This window comes from Grus americana, chromosome 7 (genome assembly GCF_028858705.1).
Source record: "Grus americana isolate bGruAme1 chromosome 7, bGruAme1.mat, whole genome shotgun sequence".
Lineage (NCBI taxonomy): Eukaryota > Metazoa > Chordata > Aves > Gruiformes > Gruidae > Grus > Grus americana.
This window is the reverse complement of record NC_072858.1, coordinates 38,058,621-38,076,958: the sequence shown is the minus strand read 5'-3', so window position 1 is coordinate 38,076,958 and position 18,338 is coordinate 38,058,621. Positions and strand designations below refer to the sequence as shown.

General features: G+C 41.5%; 1 protein-coding gene across 3 annotated transcripts in view; it reads left to right on the top strand.

Moving 5' to 3' along the window:
* The window catches only part of MICU1 (mitochondrial calcium uptake 1), a 103,999-nt gene that overhangs the window by 36,065 nt on the left and 49,596 nt on the right, over window positions 1–18,338 (top strand). For all 3 annotated transcript variants that reach the window (XM_054831250.1, XM_054831252.1, XM_054831253.1), the window contains one exon: window positions 6,257–6,300. In XM_054831250.1, coding sequence (XP_054687225.1) covers window positions 6,257–6,300 — 44 coding nt within the window. The remainder of the gene's footprint in view (window positions 1–6,256; window positions 6,301–18,338) is intronic.

The following is an 18,338-nucleotide window of genomic DNA, read 5'->3' as shown; positions in this document are numbered from 1 at the left end:
TGAGTCTCTGGTGGGAAGGGTAACGGTTTGCAAAAACTCCGTTTTAGATATTGCAGCTCTTCGAAGACAGTTGAGCTTTTGCTGAAAAAGGTGTATGAAGCCACGACACTTGACAGGAGCCATAACGGCGCCTGATACTTGCAGGTCATTGCTGGCACGTTCTCTGTAGTCTTACATAGCTGTTGGCCTGCAGGAACATTTCCAAGTGCTTGGACCTGCTTGGTGGTGGCCTGCCCAGTCCTCCTCTTGTTCCTAGCCTCCGAGTTCCCTCCATTCCCCAGGTTTCCCTGGGTCCATTCTGCATTGATCGTTTTCCTGGGGAAAGTGAGTATTTTGGGGCATCCTGGACTAAGAAGGAGCTGTGGCATACTCAGCCAGTACCAGGGTTGGTTTTGTCTTTGCAATAAGGATTGAAAGAAGTGAAAAAGGCTTTGTATCTCAGCATGCTGTAACGAAGACATGTTGTACCCAAACCAGTCTTGCTCAGTCAAACCTCCCTGGTTAACCCAAACTCCTGCTGCATGAAAGACTCCTTTCAAGATCCGCCACGCTCTGCAGCAGCTCAAACTTCTGAACTCATGGAAATGCCCTGGAAGGTGGTGTTTGGGGTTTTTTTTTTTTGTCTTTAAGAAACCATGAACATGCTGTTGAAGCTCAGCCAGAAGCAGTAGCTGTGCCCCTGCAGCCTCTGTGCACAGGACGGTGTCGGAGGAGAGGAGCTGTGTAGGATGGAGTCAGTGTCTGGTGACTTGATCAGACTCTAATAGCTTGATTCTCGGGTTTGAAGTGGGTTTTTTTTTTCATGTTTGGACTTCATGAGCAGCTCTGCACAAGCTGGCTTCTGCATTGTGACAATGCTTGAGCAGTTATTTGTTATTTTGAGTTAAGTCTGTAAAATACGGATCTGATTTTCTGTAGAACTGGCAGTCATGAGCTGTGGCAAGCACTAACCCAGCTCAGTGGGCAGAGAGAGGACTCCCTAGGCTCGTATAGATCCCTAAACTTGCCCAAAGTGTTCAACTGGAGTATTTAAGACCCAGAAGGAAACTAGAGATGCTGAACTTGCCTTCTCGTTTGTTGATGGGGACTTACTTCTGTGTTCTCCGTCAAATACATCTGCTGGAGAGGTCTTCAGGGAAAGGGTATGAGTAAGAAGGGGAGGTAACTTGGTGATTATCTTCCAGAACCAGGAGGGTGAATACAGGGTGGGGTGTTTTTCTGTGAAAATGTCATTCCTAAACATGGATCATCTTTGAGCCTGTCACGCTTGATATGAGACCCCAGGAACCTCGCCAAGGAGGAGCAAGCGAGAGGTGGAGTAATGCGCGTGCTTATGTGACGGTCATCAGAAGAAATGAATAATTAGCACTTCAGTATAGATGAGGGGGTGGTATGGCTGATCTGTTGTCTTGTGAATGCACATCTCGTAGAGAGACCGACTGGTCTGCTGGAGGAGGGGGAAATGGATGAGAGCAAAGCAGTCACTTGAACAAAATAGTTCTGGACTCTAACACAAACCTGAGACTGCTCCTTGAGAAATCTCAGGCAGCTCACTGTTTGCTTGCAGATTACATTTTAAATTCAGGGGAAAATACACAAAAATCAGGAGCTGATGTGCAGCTCTGGAGGGGAAAACTCAGTCCAGCATTTTCTCCTCCCACAAAGTAGCACATTGCATGGTTAGCAGGCTCTTTTTTAGTCTTGGTAATTAGCCCTTTTGCTCATCTACTTGCAAGAAAAAGAGTCCATGATAAATATCAAGCGAGGAGAAAGGAAAAGCAGATGATGAGTAAATGTAACTCAAATAATGTGAAAAATCTGACAGGGATATACAGACTGGAGGGAGTTGAAAAGTTTTTTCCACCATGGTGGAAAACTGCTGGCATCCCAGAGGAAATCATGATGGTTTCTAATTGATCTCAACTGTGTTCTTGGCATAATATAATTGTTCTTCTGGAATCCCGTTCATTAAATATTTTTTTAAAACTGCAATCTATAATCTGCTGCCTGTGGCTTTTTATTTTACTGGATAACATGAAGAGCTTAGTGATTGTTTAGATATTTATCAAGTCTGGTAATTAGCTAGCTTTGATGCTTAGCTAGCATGTATGTTTTCATTAATCAATAGAAATATAATAAGCATTTGACTTTAGATTTGATAAGAGCTGAACTAGAGTAACAACAGGTTATTCTGTGGGTTTTTTCCTTTACACAACTAATTCCTTCCCCATTAACACATCCTCCCCAGCCCAAAAAGAAGGAAGTAAACACAGAGAACAAGGTTCTCCTCTTGAACAACATCTTTTCCCCAATATGGCAGGCAGTGAGTGTAATTTTGATTTATTTTGAGACATTTTTATTTTTAGAGTGCTGCGAAAGTACCATCACTTGAATAAGAGTGGGGGCCTTTATTCTTAGTGTTGGTGAGTGAGTCTAATCTGAAATAACACTCAGTGATGCCACTTGCTTAGCTACTCCTCGGCAGTGCGGCTGTTTCTTTTGGTCCCATCATCGTACTTTAGGTGGTATCAGAATTTGTAGGAACAATACGTAGCGGTACTTAAAGATTAAAAGTAAATTAGCTATGGCAAGCAAATTTGGAAATTGTCGCAGGTGAGCGATTGGTTGAGCAAAAGGGGCTTCGATAATCCGGATGTGTAGGGAAAGGTGAGGCGTTGTACAGTGTTTCATGTAAATAAAGGGCTTGTTCTGGGGCAGGTGGTGGCCACAGCTCTGGGTTTGCTGGAGCAGAAGGAAGCACCGAAGCCCAGCTGCTCTGGGTGGTCACTGAGCAATCTGGAGTAGCCGTGGTACACGCTGCGCTGCCTTTGGGTCCCGGAGAGGCTTCATGAAGCAGCCAGGTATCCTCCTGAAACAATTTCTGCATTTCATTGCTGTCTCTCTTGGAGGAAATCCTTTAATCCATTTCTGGGAGGACAGTATTTCAAACCCTGCTTTTCAATGAAAGGTAGAAAAGCTCTTTTTTACTGTTAAACATGCCTATTAAATTGTGTTCCTGCAGCTCGTCAGCAATAGCCCAGCAAGGGGATATTTGTTTTGAGTGTATCACAGACAATCCTGCGGTAGCTTTAACTTAGCACACTGCCTTTTAAATAACAGAGATGTAATAACTAACATTCTTTCCTTTCCCTGTTCAGATGTGATTGTCCTCGTTCGTGCAGTGTTTCCGTTAGCTCTCCAGCCTACGCAAATGCTGAATTCCTATTATAAAGTCTTGGAGGAAAAACCTTTTGGGTTTTTTTTCAATGTAAAGAAGGAACACCGGCATCAGGCAACCTCTTGTTTCTTGGTTTCCTTTTGTCAACTTTTAAGATTAAAGACTTGGGAAAAAACACATAGCTAAGTCTGTAAAAAAGAAAATAAACTGTACTGTAAAAAGAAAATAAAGTGTATTGGAAGAAGAAAAATATATTGAGTAAAACCATATGCCTTGAACATGTAAATGCCCTTTTTCAGGTTTTAAATTAGCTTATTCTGTTAGGAGTTATCGTAAGGGGAATTTTATAGAGGGACTTAAGTGTGCAGCTTAGTTAATGCAGTAGAGCAGAGGGGATATCGTCGTGTGTGGCTGGGAGGAAGGGTGAGCGTTCACACTGATGTGAACAAATATGCTTGTGCTTGCAATAGATAAAACTGTCTTGCAGGCGTGTTGATACAGTGACAGGAAAAAAGGCAGCAGCACAAGTGACACATTTTTGTGCTGCGTTTTCATATAAATGTCTCTCCCCGATCTCGGAGACGCACATAAACCAAGATTATGTATTTGCTTCTTGTCAGATGCAGTTGTGTCGAAGGAGGCTGACGTGATATAGGTAATGTTAACTACATTTCTGTAACTGCTATGGTGTTGTAAGCAGTTTCTTCAGCAAATAATGAAGTGCTTGAAGCTCTTAAGCTTGAGGACAGACCTGGCAGCTTCTACACCTGGCACGAGGGTTTCGATGCAGTTACAGATAAGCTGTATGTAAGTCAAGGTCCATCACTCCGTCCCTCGCAGGAATAGTCTCAGGCTACCCAGGTGCTTTGTTTTTCCGTGCCTTTTCGTTACATGCCATAGCAAAACTCCTGATTTCACCAGTGTGGTTTTTGTTCACTGATTCCATTATTGTAATTTATTGCTGTGGTGCTTTTCAGGCTCCCCTTCAGTCATAGCCCCCATCGCCTCCCCTTTTGCCCACTTCATGTTACATCTGTGGAGAGCACAAAGTTTGTAATACTAGCCTCTTCTTTTAATACAAGTACTAGTATTCTGCCTTTTTGGGTGTCATTTGGCTGGTTTTAATAACTTTTCTATATGTACATACAGAATAATATATGTATTATTATTTATTCTATAAATATTTCTTTTATATATATATAAAAATAAGAAAACAATTGTTAGTTCATCTTTTCTTACTGTTCATCTGCATGAGCATCCATTCATTTTGGGTCTCCTTTGAAACTTGTTTGCTTTCCTAATAGGAGTCTCCAGTTAGGGGGGCGTGGGTGTACCATTAAGACATACTTTCACTTGCTATTTTTAACATGTGTCCTTTTTCAGCTTTCCATGATTAAGCGTGCAATGTCGGGCTGTCAGGGATATGTCTTACAGCACTATTTCCTGGCATGGGAACAAGGTGGTGTGCTTGAGAAATGACTTTATTACGACACGTGGACATAAGCTAAGCTCAGCTTAGTGGTCAGCATCCAGATGGATGGTCAGGGGTGAGCTCTGACCAGATAACATGTCTCTGGTAAAATAAGCACATTTGTTAAATGAATCCTGCCTCTGAATGTGACAATACTTATTATTGTACTGCATTTATACCCTCGACTTTTGAGGACGACAAAATTCAGGAGGAGATGATTAAAGTCTGAAACTATGTATAAATATGCAATTTTCACTCTGTTGTCAAGTGCATAAAATATTTAGAACGTGCTTTCTGGCTTGAATATCCACAAATCCAGAAAGCCCTCTGACCATTGCCTTGACCTTTGAAATTGAAATTTGAACATGACAGAGGAGGTTTAGCTGCTTTGGCTCAGAAAGGTTGAGGAGGTCACCCTGGAGCAATTAATAACTCCATTTTCTGCACTGTAACCATTATGAGCCAGTAGACGGGAAGGGTTGTATTATCTTCCTTCATGAGCAGGTGACGCAGCAGGCAAGGGAGAGGTTTTATTTTGGTTTTTCCATCTTTTTTTGTAATTTAAATTGAAATGAAGATGTGATAACTATCATAAACAGTTGCACAAAATGCATGGGCCGTAGCTCTGCTGAAGGATTTTATTCCAAAAATCAGCCTGTGCTCTCCTGAATTACTGGAAGTGCTCAGTGGATTTTATTCTTCAGAGAACCGAAAATCAGCCTGTGCTCTCTTGAGTTACTGGAAGTGCTCGGTTTGAGTTCTGCTTAATCTCTTCTCACGGTGCATTCTCCCGACTTTGGATTGCAGAGCTCAGATAATTAATCTTCCTGAATATTTTTGTCATCTTGCTTATATGTGCATTCATCAGTGTAGATATAGCCTGCCCGGCATTGCGGGTTAGATTGAGAGCTCTGTGCCTTAACTCTGCAAATGCTGGGATTCCCCCCCCACCCCCTTCAAGATAGAAAAAACATTTTGTGATAGCATGAGAGATTGAATTTACTAGTATAAATAATCCCTCTCCCTGCCTTTCTCCAAAATGCCCTTCTAGCTGAAGTGCTCACCTTCTTACGAATGCGACAACAATGTCCATTAAAATCTATTTATGAGTGATTTTACACTACAATATGAACAAGTTTTGGATTTATTTGGGAATATCCCAATTAATTATGGGAAAAATTCTTTGTTTTCCCCATTGTGAGCCATTCAAAAGGTGTTATTAAAAACAAAAAGAGTTTTATGAACATGCTTTTACATGGGGCATCATGGGTGAAATGTTTGCCTGGTAATTGTGCAGAAATCTTCTACTTTGTGGTGGGTATTTCAGGCTCTTGAGAGGGGCTGGGAACTGTTTCTACTGACCCTGCTAGAAGGAGGTTTTCTTCTCTTGGTGCCGTGAGTTTGTTGTCTTTCATGATTGAAATACAAAGTACAAGATGCACAAAGGCAAAAAAAAAATTTCCTGTTGTCCTTATACTTTCTATTGATGTTATTCAGAGAGTGTATTCTATGTTCTAATCCTCACTCAAACAGAAAACCCAAGAAATGCTTACTTCTGTGCTCTTATGAGCATTTTTTTTAAAGTATCTTTTTTCTCTCTCTTTCAGACCTGGGCCTGGATCAATTTATAGTGAAACGCTATGATGGGAAGGTGAGCACATTAGACCATTAAATGTGTTTTATTCAATGGCTTTTTTAACCCAGAGTCCTTTAGTTATTACCTGCATGTGGGTGTAAGTTAAATGAAGTATTTGAAGTATTCTCTTCTGGGCTTTTTGTTGTTTAGTAGCATTGCAGTGCTTTTTCCATAATGACAGAAAGATGATTTTTTTTTTTATAAAGAGGTCTTATTTTAATGTTTACAGACAAAATAGTATCTCTTCTTATATACTGATAGGCCAGGAAATTATAAGTTATAAATAAGTTTCCTTACTGCTTCTTTGACTGTGCGAGAGCCCCACAAGTTACGCTGTTTCAGGGGAAACTCGTTTGACCTTTCCCTTCCAGACTTATCTCCAGGTTCCTAAGGGAAGGAGTCGCTCTTGTGTTTTTTATCTGCATCCCGAGCATGTGTTCCCCCCGCATCGAACAGCCTTACTCCGTTCCCCTTTTGAGCCCTAGGTGCTTCCTACAGCGATACACAACTGTTCTGGATGTTTGTGCTGTCACCATATGTGTTGGTAAAATGTTGAGCGTGCTCGGATCCGGTTTTGTCTGCCTGCGTAAGTGGAGCTGCATAACATCCTACCTGTTGTTATGGAAATCAGAGACCTAATTAGCCACACCATAAATCCCATTGGAGTGGAGGAGTATGGTGAAGGCAGCTCTGGCCCTAGGACTAGCAGCTCATATTGACTTCTTAGTGCAGATCACTGCAGGTTGGTTAATTTTCCATCATATCACCAAGGGCACGTAATGGTACTCCAGCATTTAGCGATATTTTCATTTCATCTGCACCATCTGAAAATAAAGCTTCTTTTTTTTCCCCCTAAGGGAAGTCAGCATCTGATCCCTTCATTGCTGAGTGATGTACCTGACACGGTGTCAGGCATTTCCAGAAAGTGTCGACACTGGAAAAAGAAAAAATGCATTTGAAGCTTTATATAAACACAGCATGGGCTGAACATGTGCAGTTCCCTGTCTTGTTTTGTGTTTAGCAGGAAAAGGTAAAGACAGAAGGTGATCAAATAGCTGGGGTCCCTGTCATCAGCGGTGTACAAGTGTGCAGGTTACTCAGGCAGCAGAGCGAGATTTTGCTTGAAAACAGACAATTGGAAGGTAGTATTTTGGCAGTTAGTTTTGATGCATAAGACTACGAAGCGTGTTGTGAACACTTGTTTTCTTCTCCTCCTGCCACGAACCCAGTGTCTGGTTTTCATGATTTAAAAAAAAACCCAAAGAAACAAAAGTACATATATTCTTTCCAAAATATCAAATGTTTCTCCCTCTGGTTTATGACAGTCTATTTTGCATCCGCTCACTTTCATCATCTTATCTTGTCAAGCTATCACACTCCTCCCTTAGGCTTTACATAAACAAGATTTGTTTGTAGGGAAGAAATGCCGAATCCCACACTATTTTAGCTAATCGTTCCTCTGTTCCTGAGCGCTCTGCAGTCTGTTCCTATCACATTGGATAAAAGATCCAAAAGCAATCCCTTTGCTGAACTCAACTTTCTGTTCCTCTGCATCTCTGCACCGAGAGCTTGAATTGCAACACGTTTGGATGTGATGGACACAGTCACCACGCACAGGGCGTTGAAAATCCACGGTCAGTGTTTGAGGTACGGAGCTCGACTGTGCATCGTCATCCGTGCTCTTAGGATCTTGCCGTTCAGTGTGGCGAACATCTGTGCTGGCTGAAGGGTGGAGAACAGATACCCTTTGCCTTACGTGCTAACCACCTTCCACTCTGACCTGTAGCAGAGCGGAATTGCTTTTTATATAATGTACAGATGTCGGTGCTGCACTCGGCTGTCTACGCGCTGTGGTTTGGATAGTCTGAAAGTGAGGCAGCAGATTTAGGACACTGCAATGGACTTTTCTTTATTGTTATCTTCTCCTGGGATCTATTTTTTCCCATGGTCTAATAACACCCTAGAAGCAGTTTGCTCTGTTGAAAATGAAGAAATAGAGTTTCTTGTTTACTTGGCTGTCTGCTTAAAGACACCTTGGGACTGGCTAAATCCGGCTGTGGCTGTTAGGGTAGTGGTAATGTTCAGGTGAGAGGATAATTGGAGGAGAGCATACAATAAGTTGGCCTTGGCTCTCCCTTGGTAATGAAGGAAGCTGACGGTAGATTGATCTGTCTGATAGCATCTTGTTCTCATTTTATTGCTTGCTTTGGGTTTCAGCTTAAAAAACAACTCTGTCTTGACTCAGTCAAGCACCAACTGCGGTGCTGCAGAGCTGACCTTACTCATTCGAGTTTCACTTGCATAGTAGCACCCAAGGGATAAAACCTTTTTGCATCTCTTGCTTCTTGCCCGTATTCCTCTTGGGTTATTGAAGCATCCTCTACCTACAGGCGACTTTCTGACGCTTTTCCCTTCATACCTTAGCAGAGCTGATGAGCTCTGGCAGAAGGGTGAGAGGTCCATCGTTCCCCTAAGCATCCGTACAAATGTCGTGCAGAGGTAATGGGACTTGTGGTACGGGCTCAAAAAGTAATAGGCTTGTTCACTGGAAATTTCCTCTTTGCTTTTAAGGTGAAAGGAGTCTGTGAGCAGTCGGACATAAGCAAGCCGTGGTAGTGGAAAGTACTGACAGTCTGCCAGCTAGCTACTGGCTGGAGAGTACGAAAGAGCAAGGATGTATACCCAGGGTTGCATGCGAGTAATAATTTAGAAAGATTCAGCTAAAAGAATAGAACCAGCTGTGCAGTCAGTTGCATTTTAATTCCATATTACAGGACAATGTTTAAAGTATTGGTGTGAATTTTGAGCATGTGTGTTTGAGATTTAAATGCTACGGCATTGGTAAGCAGATGTATGAGCTGCTTTTTTCACAAAACTAATTTTAGTTAGGTAAAACTACCACCAAAACTACTAATTGGCTGTCGTGTGGTGATCGAGACTGGTCTTGCCAAAGATTTTGTGGAGTGATGTGCCTCTGTATTGTAATTGTTTTGGGTTTCTGAAGCATCTTGCTGAGCATGTGATTGAATGCTATGGTGAGAAGACAATACCTGTTGTTTTTTTCCCCTCTTCCTGCCCCTCCTTCTTCCTAGTGATAATTTATAGAGTTGATGGAGAGGGAGGTAAATGTTACTGCCTTATTAATGGGAACAATGCTCCTGTAATTTGAGCCTAAATGCTTTTTCTTCACTCAGAGTGAGACCAAAAACCCTGGAGACATTAATCCAGCAAAACCCCTTGGTCAGATCTGTTTGCCAACTGAACTCATAGTTTTCTTTGACCTGCTGCTGGGCTGAGTGTGTAGGGAGTCAACTCTGTCCCTGGCTCCATTTTCGTTTAAGTGTGGTGGTGGTTTCTCCCCCAGGGAAGCATGCTCTGGAAAGCAGAGGAAGAGAGGCATTGATTACTATTCATTCATTCAGAGGGGAAAAAAAAAAAAAAAATCAATCTGCAGACATTTCGAAGTGTTCCTATTGAGCCTGAACAAAAGGCTAATGTGAGAGTAGATGCAATCTAATGTGTAGCTCAGGGTGCTGTGGTGTAAAGGTGTCCAGACCACAACTGTTCTTCTGCTCCATTTCCACTGTGTCTCTTTCCTCCTCCTGCATTTTGGCGGTGGGAAAGCAAATGCTTTTTTAACCCATCTGTAGAAGAAATATCTCATGTTGACCCTTCTCTTGTCCTGCCATCTTGAAAAGCATGCCTCTGTTTAGGAGGAGCCAAGTTCTATTTAATTTAAGGTATGCTGTTCCCCTGCTGCATCAGGTTTGTTAGGGTTTAAGAAAGGGCGCTTTTGAGAGTGACGTGGAGATGTTCTTTGCGCATCTGATTTTCAAACTGAGGCGTTGTTGTGCTGCTTCATCACTCGCTGCCTGCATCTTGCTTAGCAAGATGATAGCGACGATTAAGCTCTCACTAAGTACAAGTATATATCTTAGCACATGTAGTGTGGCATAAGCTTCATTAATGTTACATAAGTTGTAATACAGATTTTGTTTCAAGGGTTTTTTTTTATGTTCTCTCTGTTTACTTGATGGGGGGTTTTTTTGGCTTATGCATTAATGATTGACAGGCTTAATCTCTCTCAAAAAAAAAAAAAGCAGCAATGCTGTTAGTGGGGTTCCTCTAAAGTGTGACCCGCATATCTACCCTGTTCAGAGCTAAATGGGGTCCTGTCACCCGGGTCCTTCGGTGCTGTCCCTGTCCAGGTGAGCCAGCGCAGGGGAGCTCCTGCGCCTCCCGCAGCTGAGCTGTCTTCACGGCAGCCGGATGGAAAGGCGTGAGCAGACGCAGGAAATGGATGTGGTGGGTGCACAGCGTAGATCTCTCTTTATGCAGTTGGGTGCTTGCACCAAAGGTAAGGTGTGGTGCTTTTAAGAGACCTCTAGTCTACTTAGGGGGAAAAAAAACCACCCCGGATGGCTTATTAGTTTAATACAGAACACACTTGACTTGCTCTTTTTTTCCTGTGGGGAAAATTTCTTGCTGCTGCTCAAGACAAACAAAAGCCTTCGAGCTACCAGCAACAGCTTACCTTCCTGCTACCATTGCTGCAGTGAGTAATTATAGAGGCTTTCAATGCCCTGTAATTAAATTTATGAATTCAGTATTTCCTGCCAGCATTTATATTTACATCTCTAGATGTTTGGGGATGCCGTAGAGTAATGCAGACCAATAGCAAAATGAAGGAAAATAGTTCAGATGGTTTCTGTAAGGACTAGTAAAACATCTGAAATTTGCTTCCACTGTATAATGCAGGTTTGTATCATGGACCAGTAGAATGATTAGCTTAAACTACACTCATCTGCCAAGGCCCTGTAACTGGAGGTGTGTGTCCATTAAAGAAGAGTTACTGTGAGTCAGCTCAGGAGGAAGATTTCTTGCCAGGTGACTTAAAGAGCATCTCGGGAGCAGAGGAGCCTGAAAAAATGTACTTGGGAAGGATCCCCCTTGGAAAGGACTGGGGGTAGATGGACCATCCTTTTCTGGTGGATTGAAGGATCTTGCTGCCAGGTTTGAAAGAGGGGGGCGGAAAGGAGCTGTTATTTATTAGCCTGAATTTCTGGGGTCCTTTGCTTTGTGTATGAGCTTAGGCTGGAGCGTGAGACTGCCACTAGAGTGGTGTACGCTGCCGTAGACCCAAGCTTGCCGCAAGCGAGACAAGCTCAAAGTCCTGCTGTCAATTCGGGAGCCACACATTGGATCAGAGCTCTGAGCTCCTATGATGTTTAAGTGCTTCTAAAAGCTTCATGCAAAAGGATGCAATTCTAAATGATACCTTAACAAAAGCAAGCTGTTGCAATTCAGTAAATAGCAGTGTAAAGTGCATGTGCAGTTCATTTACTGTGCCTGTTAACTGAGAAGGATACTTGGTACTTACTCTAGCTTAGATGCAGTGAGGACAGGTGAGGAGTCCTCTAATCCATCTTTATGAGGTTTTGCCAATGTCTGTTGTAAGAGTCTTTGAAATAAATGAGTCCTCAGAGTCAGCAGTTTGAGCTGTTGAGTCTGGGTTATGACTTGCTTGGAGATACCTTGAAACATTCGGCTATCCTGGTCCATAATCTGTGTAAAACATCACTGTCCAATTTCAGATTTCCTGCTTTTAAATCCCTTCGCCTTCTCATCTCAGTGCAGGTAGTATTTACATAGGCATCTTCTTACATTGATTATAACCTTACGCTTGTTTATATGAAAGTTCCTCTGCTGTCCCCAAAAGCGTCGCAAATAACTGGTGGGAGATAATTCTTGCCTGTGACCCTTTGTGGAAGCACGCAGAGATGCAGTTTATAGCAAATAAGCAGCAAAGCTGAGCTGACACAATTTATCTCTTCTTGACTTTCTTTTCTGTCCATGTTTGTGGCTTGCTTTGCTAGCTTTCTCCTCCCAGCCAAACTTGGCCCTCCCATCTGCTTTGGTTAGCAGTTTTGAGTTACTTTTGTGTTCCTCACCGCTTTTCCTTGTTGTTTTTACACTGACTGCAAATTCTTCTCTTGGCTTGGTTTTAATAAAAACAAATTTTATCAAAGAAAATACTTAGTTGCTTCTAACACAGGTAAGTGCATGGTGCACAAACATCCCTGTGGACACCTGGGTTGCTTTAAGTCCACGTACGGAACATGCTTCATCCTTTCCTATATCCTCTACTGAACATTTGTGGTGTATTTCAGTTTTTGACAGAGCTCTGCTTGCTGTTATCTTTTTTGTACCGCTAATTCTGGTGCTTGTTTTCACAGGGTTCGTTTAGCAGATGCTACTAAAATGCTCTGGTTGCTGTATGTCCTCTTTTATTCTGTTTTCTAGGTACCTGGCAGGTGTTTCTTCCAGCTACTAATATCTCTGATACTTGTGTCTTTATTCTAATTATGGGGTTTTTTGGTGTAACCAAGCATTCCCTCATTTTCTTCCCTTTTCTAACCCTCTCCCCTTCCACCAGGATTTCTGGCAGGTACAAAGCAGACAGCATGTGCTTTGATTAGTTTGTGCTTCAGACCTCATAATATGCACTTTTCATGTAAAAGGGACAGTGTATGCTCACCCCTTCTCCCCGCTCCTTTAATAAATAATCCTGAACCCTCTCCTTGATCTTCAACCTAAAGGATTTATTTTAGAATACTTGAATTTGGCTTGTTAAGAGTACAGTCCTCAGGGTAACCGTGACTACGTGGCTTTATTAACGGGAACATCTTTGAGCAAAGCTGAAACGTGTATCTCCCTGTCCTCCTATTTTCACGGTGTCTCTTGAGGCTTCTGACTTATTTTGCAGCTTGATGAAACTGCGATAGAGCTGGCTCTGTTGGAAAATGGCATTTTCTGCTCGAGGCCACGAAGTTAGTTTTATTCTGTGAGGAAGGACAGGCGTGTCTCTGGCCAAATGCTGTGGGGAGACATGTATTTGAATGTGTGTAAGTTTGGGGAAGGTTATTTTTGCAAGCTTTCTTCAATTTTTCAAGTTAGAGGAATACGTAGGGTAAACTATATTAAAGAATATTTTAGGAAGGAGATATTTAGATGCTATAGTTTAGAAGATGGTTTCTAGGAAAAGGAACTCGAAAGAAGAGGGCAGTTCATTCAGTATTAGTAAGTAAAGAGAGAAATGTACTTCAAACACTTTCACTTTGCCCTGTAGCTTTGTGACCTTAATGGAATCCATAGGGGAAATTAGCAAAAAAAAATAAGCAACTTGGTGACAAAGTGCCCTCGGTGGGCGTATGCAGTCTTGTAATCAAAAAGTGGTTTATGGGATCATTTTTGTGCTTTAATTTCTTTGATGGCTTTGCTGGTGTTAGATTAATGCTTAATACTTAAGGGACAGAAAACCGAGCTCCGAAATCTCTGTCCTTGGGGTAAGACGGAGTTAGTAGAGAGAAGGGGAGAGGGAAGGAGGGTGGACTGAGCGGGGTGGGAGGGAATGGTTTTAGGAGATGCTTGACCTCACTGGCTATGGAAGGAGGGAAGGTCTGGATGGGAGAAGCAGGAGAAGAAGAGAGGAGGAGCTGGAGAGTGGAAGGGAATGGCAGGATTTTTAGTTGTATCTTAATTCAGTTCCTTAAACCCTTTTGCAATCGTGATGACAATCTCTAATTACAGGATTACATGTGGTTTTTCCCCAAACCCCTTTCTCATTTGGTGGGTGACTAGTACTGAGTGTATGGCCCCAACTTCATCATCGGAGCCAATGTTTAATACTTGCTTTCTATATGGAATTATTTTCCTCGTGTACTTTCACACTGGAATTTTTATCTGAGAAAATGAGCAGTGCATTATCAACATAATGAGTTCATCTTGGTAATGCAGGCTGAGGTGAGGGACAGCAGTATCCCGACTTCCACTGGGAGATCTAAACAGCCATTTAAATTCAAAAGTGTCAAAAGTCAACTCATTTTAGCGGCATGATTTGGGGCATCAAGGACTTAATTTTAATCCTCCCCCATCAAATTTCCATGACGAATGCCACTGTGGTCCTACAGATTGTGATTTCATTACCCTGTGGAGGACTGAGACAGCAAAGAGGAGCAGAAGTGTAGACTGTCCCTTTTCCAAAGCATTTCCTATTTGCTTTTCCAGCAGGGGTTTCTCCCTTGCATGAGTGCGTCTGCTGCTTGTGAAGGGTTGGGAGAGTCTGTGTCTTTTCTTGGTCGTACAGAATGCTGGCCTTGAGTTTCAGGTGCCGTTTGTTTTAAAGGTGATGAATATATTTACAGCCTTGCTGGAAGGAGGGAATGCAGATTTCTCTTTCCAGTCTCAGGAGACCACCTGTAGTAATAATTGCTGCCTAATTTTTGATTCTCTGTACACGTCCAAATTCAAAGGGAGTGAGTATGCAGAACAACTTCATCCATGTCCAGCTCTGTATTTTTGTCCCTCTGTGTATACATACAGATAAAACAAACCCCAAATCAAAGGTCTTAAAAAATCTCCTTTATTAAAATATACTCTTGAAAGGTCATAAGCTGCAGTATTTATTGCCAACAGTAAATTTTAAGCATTTTCCTGTGCTAACTTCACCCACCACGATTTGCCATGCGGAGTGGGTTTGTGTTTGCCTGTGTTAGTATGTAGACTTCATAGTAAATTATCTAGAGCCTCTAGGAATGATATTTGGAACTTTTCCACTGCCAAAGTGGTTTATGAATTTCCGTCACCACCTTAAACACTTTTTTCTTATTTAGTAATATATGAAAAGCAATATAAAAAAATCCCAGGTGATGTTTCTAAAATGACTTATTTTGCATCCACATTATAAAGCTAGCTTTAAAAACTCTAAATAACTCAATTCTCCCCAAAGTTCTTTTTTTACCCTTGTTTCATAGTGCGAAGGGACCTCCTCTACCTCCCTTTCCCTAAAGGCCTTTTGAACATCTGGGTTGAAAGGCTCAATTTTTAAATCCGATTCTGAAAGCCTTTTAATTTCTCCCCCCCCACACCCTGATTTCTTAATGTAGGTGGTGAGGTGCCAATGTGAGTTGTCATGAAATCTCTAAATACATGGCTTTGGTTCTTTAAAGTTTGTATCTTCAAAAAAAAAAAAGAGCAAAAATTAAAAATCTCCCTCATTTCAGAGCTTCTAGTTCAGCATTTTGATGCAGACAGAGTTCAAAGCATTAATATTTTTTAGTTACCATAGCAGGCTGCATTGCCTGCGGTTTTCCCTGGTGTTTCTTAAGGGTTTTCCCCTATCTATCTTGTGTGATGGACTAATACAGAGCATCTGCTGCAAACACATCTGTCGGCGAGTGTCTTGTTATGTATTTTCCCCCGATTTCCAACAGCCCTGCTTGGGCAGGAGCTGCAGTAGTCCGTGCCAACACGATGCTGTCCTGCAGGCTCTGCTGGACCAGGCAAATTGGAGCCGCGTTGCCGCGCATTTAAATGTTGCGTAGCGCTAATGAGATGGCAGATGCTAGCTAATATTTTTAAAGATGTCAAACAATACAAATGGTAGGTGCTAAAGAGTGTTTAAAATGCATTTATTAAATGAATATCCAAACTTGTAACACAGATTTCTTGGGTAACTCGTACTGTGGAAAAGAGAATATTTCTTTTTAAGACTGAACATACAGCATTTTATCTTCTTTTCCTATATGCCTGCAGCTAGCTGTATAAGAAATACATTAATAGATGTCTTTTAAATGGTTTGCGTAAGTGAAGGTGGTCAGTTGGGACTGAAAGAGAATTGCTTTGCAGCAAGGTGACTTCACAGAAACGTTCATGGTTTTGTATTTGCTTCCACAATATCGGTAACCCTAAAGTATTTCTTTTAAAAAGGAACGAACTGAGTATGATGACATTTGTCAATAAAAGATGGTTATGGTTCATCTAAAATTCCTTACTAATTTACAAAATTACTTTCTGGTTCTGGAGAAATACTCGTTATCTTGCATGCACTTTGATATTTATTTTGCTGTCGTTTTGGAAGGTGTAAGTCACTGTCGAGTGGTCAAATAAATTCCTGAAGCTTTGGTGGATATAAGTACAAAGGTGATGTTGAAACATAAACAAGTTATGTGAATAAATGTGCCGAAAGTGTGTGTTCTCCTCCAGGCTGAAACACAAACTGTCAGCTCTTAAGGGACTTACCAAGAATATGTTCTTCCCAAAGTGGCAAATTAAATGCTGCTCATTAAGTAGTTTCTGAAATGCAAAATGAAGTGGAGCTGCAAGGATTTAGCTGATAAGGCTTTTCGAAAGGTGCATTAGGAATGCAGAGCAAACACCAGCACCGCACCTTGTGTCCATCTCTGCCTTTGCAGAGAAGGCATCCCTTAATTTGCAAAAATACATCTTTTTTTTTTTTTTCTCCAGATTTGCATAATTAAGTATTAAAGTGTTTCACTCTTCCCTCAGTCCTGGGAAAACAATTTTTAAATCCAAAATAAAGGCAGTATTTGGCGAGGAATGGAAGGAATCAGCAGGGGTTTCTTTTTCCCCAAAATCTTTTGTACCTGGGAGCTGTACCGTGTACTTGGCTCGAGGGAGGCTCCAGCAGTATATCAGTTTTGGGGCAGAATATGTGAAATTCATGCTATATCCTTGGGTGCTTTGCTTGCTTGCAGCCAGTCTGTAGTGCAAATTTGGGGACTTGCCCACACACAGTGTGCAACTTGGTTTTCTGCAGCACACAGACCTGGTCGGGGAGGTTGGTTGCTGATATCCTGATGTTCAACCCATGTTCTGGTGCTGTTTGTCAGGCTCGGAGCCCGCGTTGGAAAGGGCAGACCAAGCTCTGTATTTTGAAATGCAATTACAGTATTATTTTTTTTTTTAACCTGTTGTCAGTGTCTGGTATTGTAAGATAATCTGCTTGAATGCCCGTAAAAAGTTTTATTCCACTGAGATTGGACTGGCGGCTTTTCACTGATCTTACACAGCCATGCTTGTGCCAAAAGCAATGGTACATTTGGATTTCTTTTTCTTTTTTATGTGTTAATTTGGATGTTTGCTTGTTAGTGTGCTTGTTTAAAATGAATCTACTGCTTGATTAAAAAATACATCGTACTCGTAAACTGTTTCCCATGGCTTGCTCACTCGTGAATGCTCGGTTTTGAATGTTTTTGGGCGTGCTAAATGATCTTAATCTATTGCTCTGGTTTTAGGAATGGATTTAACATAGGAAAAAAAAAAAATCTTGAGTGGAAGACTTCTGTCTGTTTTAACTGAGCACTTTGAGAATTAGCTTGTGTTCAGATACAAATGGGTGTGAAATGTGAAAGTTGTCCTGAAATTGCATATATAACTAATTTGTGAAGATGCCGTGTCTCTAAAAGAGGATGGGAGGCCTGGAAAGGGATTTCTTCCTACATTTTCTGATCCTGTGCTTTACCTTTCTGGCTAGAAGGGACAGTAGAGTATGCTGGAAGGAAGGTAGGATGTGGAAAAAAGCTCAAGGTCTGTAGATGGTGGTTTTAGGTGTTAGTGAGGACTGACTTTGGGTTTCTCCACCTTGAACTTTGAGGGATCACAGTAATATACATCTTATTTATAAAGTAGGTAGATTTATTTATATATTTTCCTATTTTTTATAATATAATTCTGTAGAATATAATGTTTGGTGGGGAATGACCCCTCAGAAGGATGCTTTCAGCCTTTCCCAACGTGGGGCGAGCTTCCCACGTACTTTGCAGAAAGCAATCAAACATGCAACTTCTCAGTGAGCCAAGAAAAAAATAAATGGGGAGAGTTGTGAATTTTTAACTATTTTTTTTAAAAATTCTGTCCTCCTGCTGCTGAGAGTCTGAAAATCTTATTGATTGGGTCAGTTGTTATTGTAGCAACTTAGTTGCATTGTTTTTTTCCCATTATTATCAGTGGGAGAAATTCCCTTTCTTGTTAGCTGCAGGCAAGCTGGGCACCGAGGTGACAGCGTACATTCCCCTTCCCCAGGTTTCTGAGAAGTAGATGCTTGTTTAAAATAAATATATAAAAATTTTAACTTTCTTTGCTCAAAGAAAGAGGTAAATGAATAAATGCTTCTCCCTCCCATCTGTCTAAACCTTTGTATTTCACAGAGTGGTTAATTTTAATATTTTTTTTTTATTGTTAGTCTATGGACG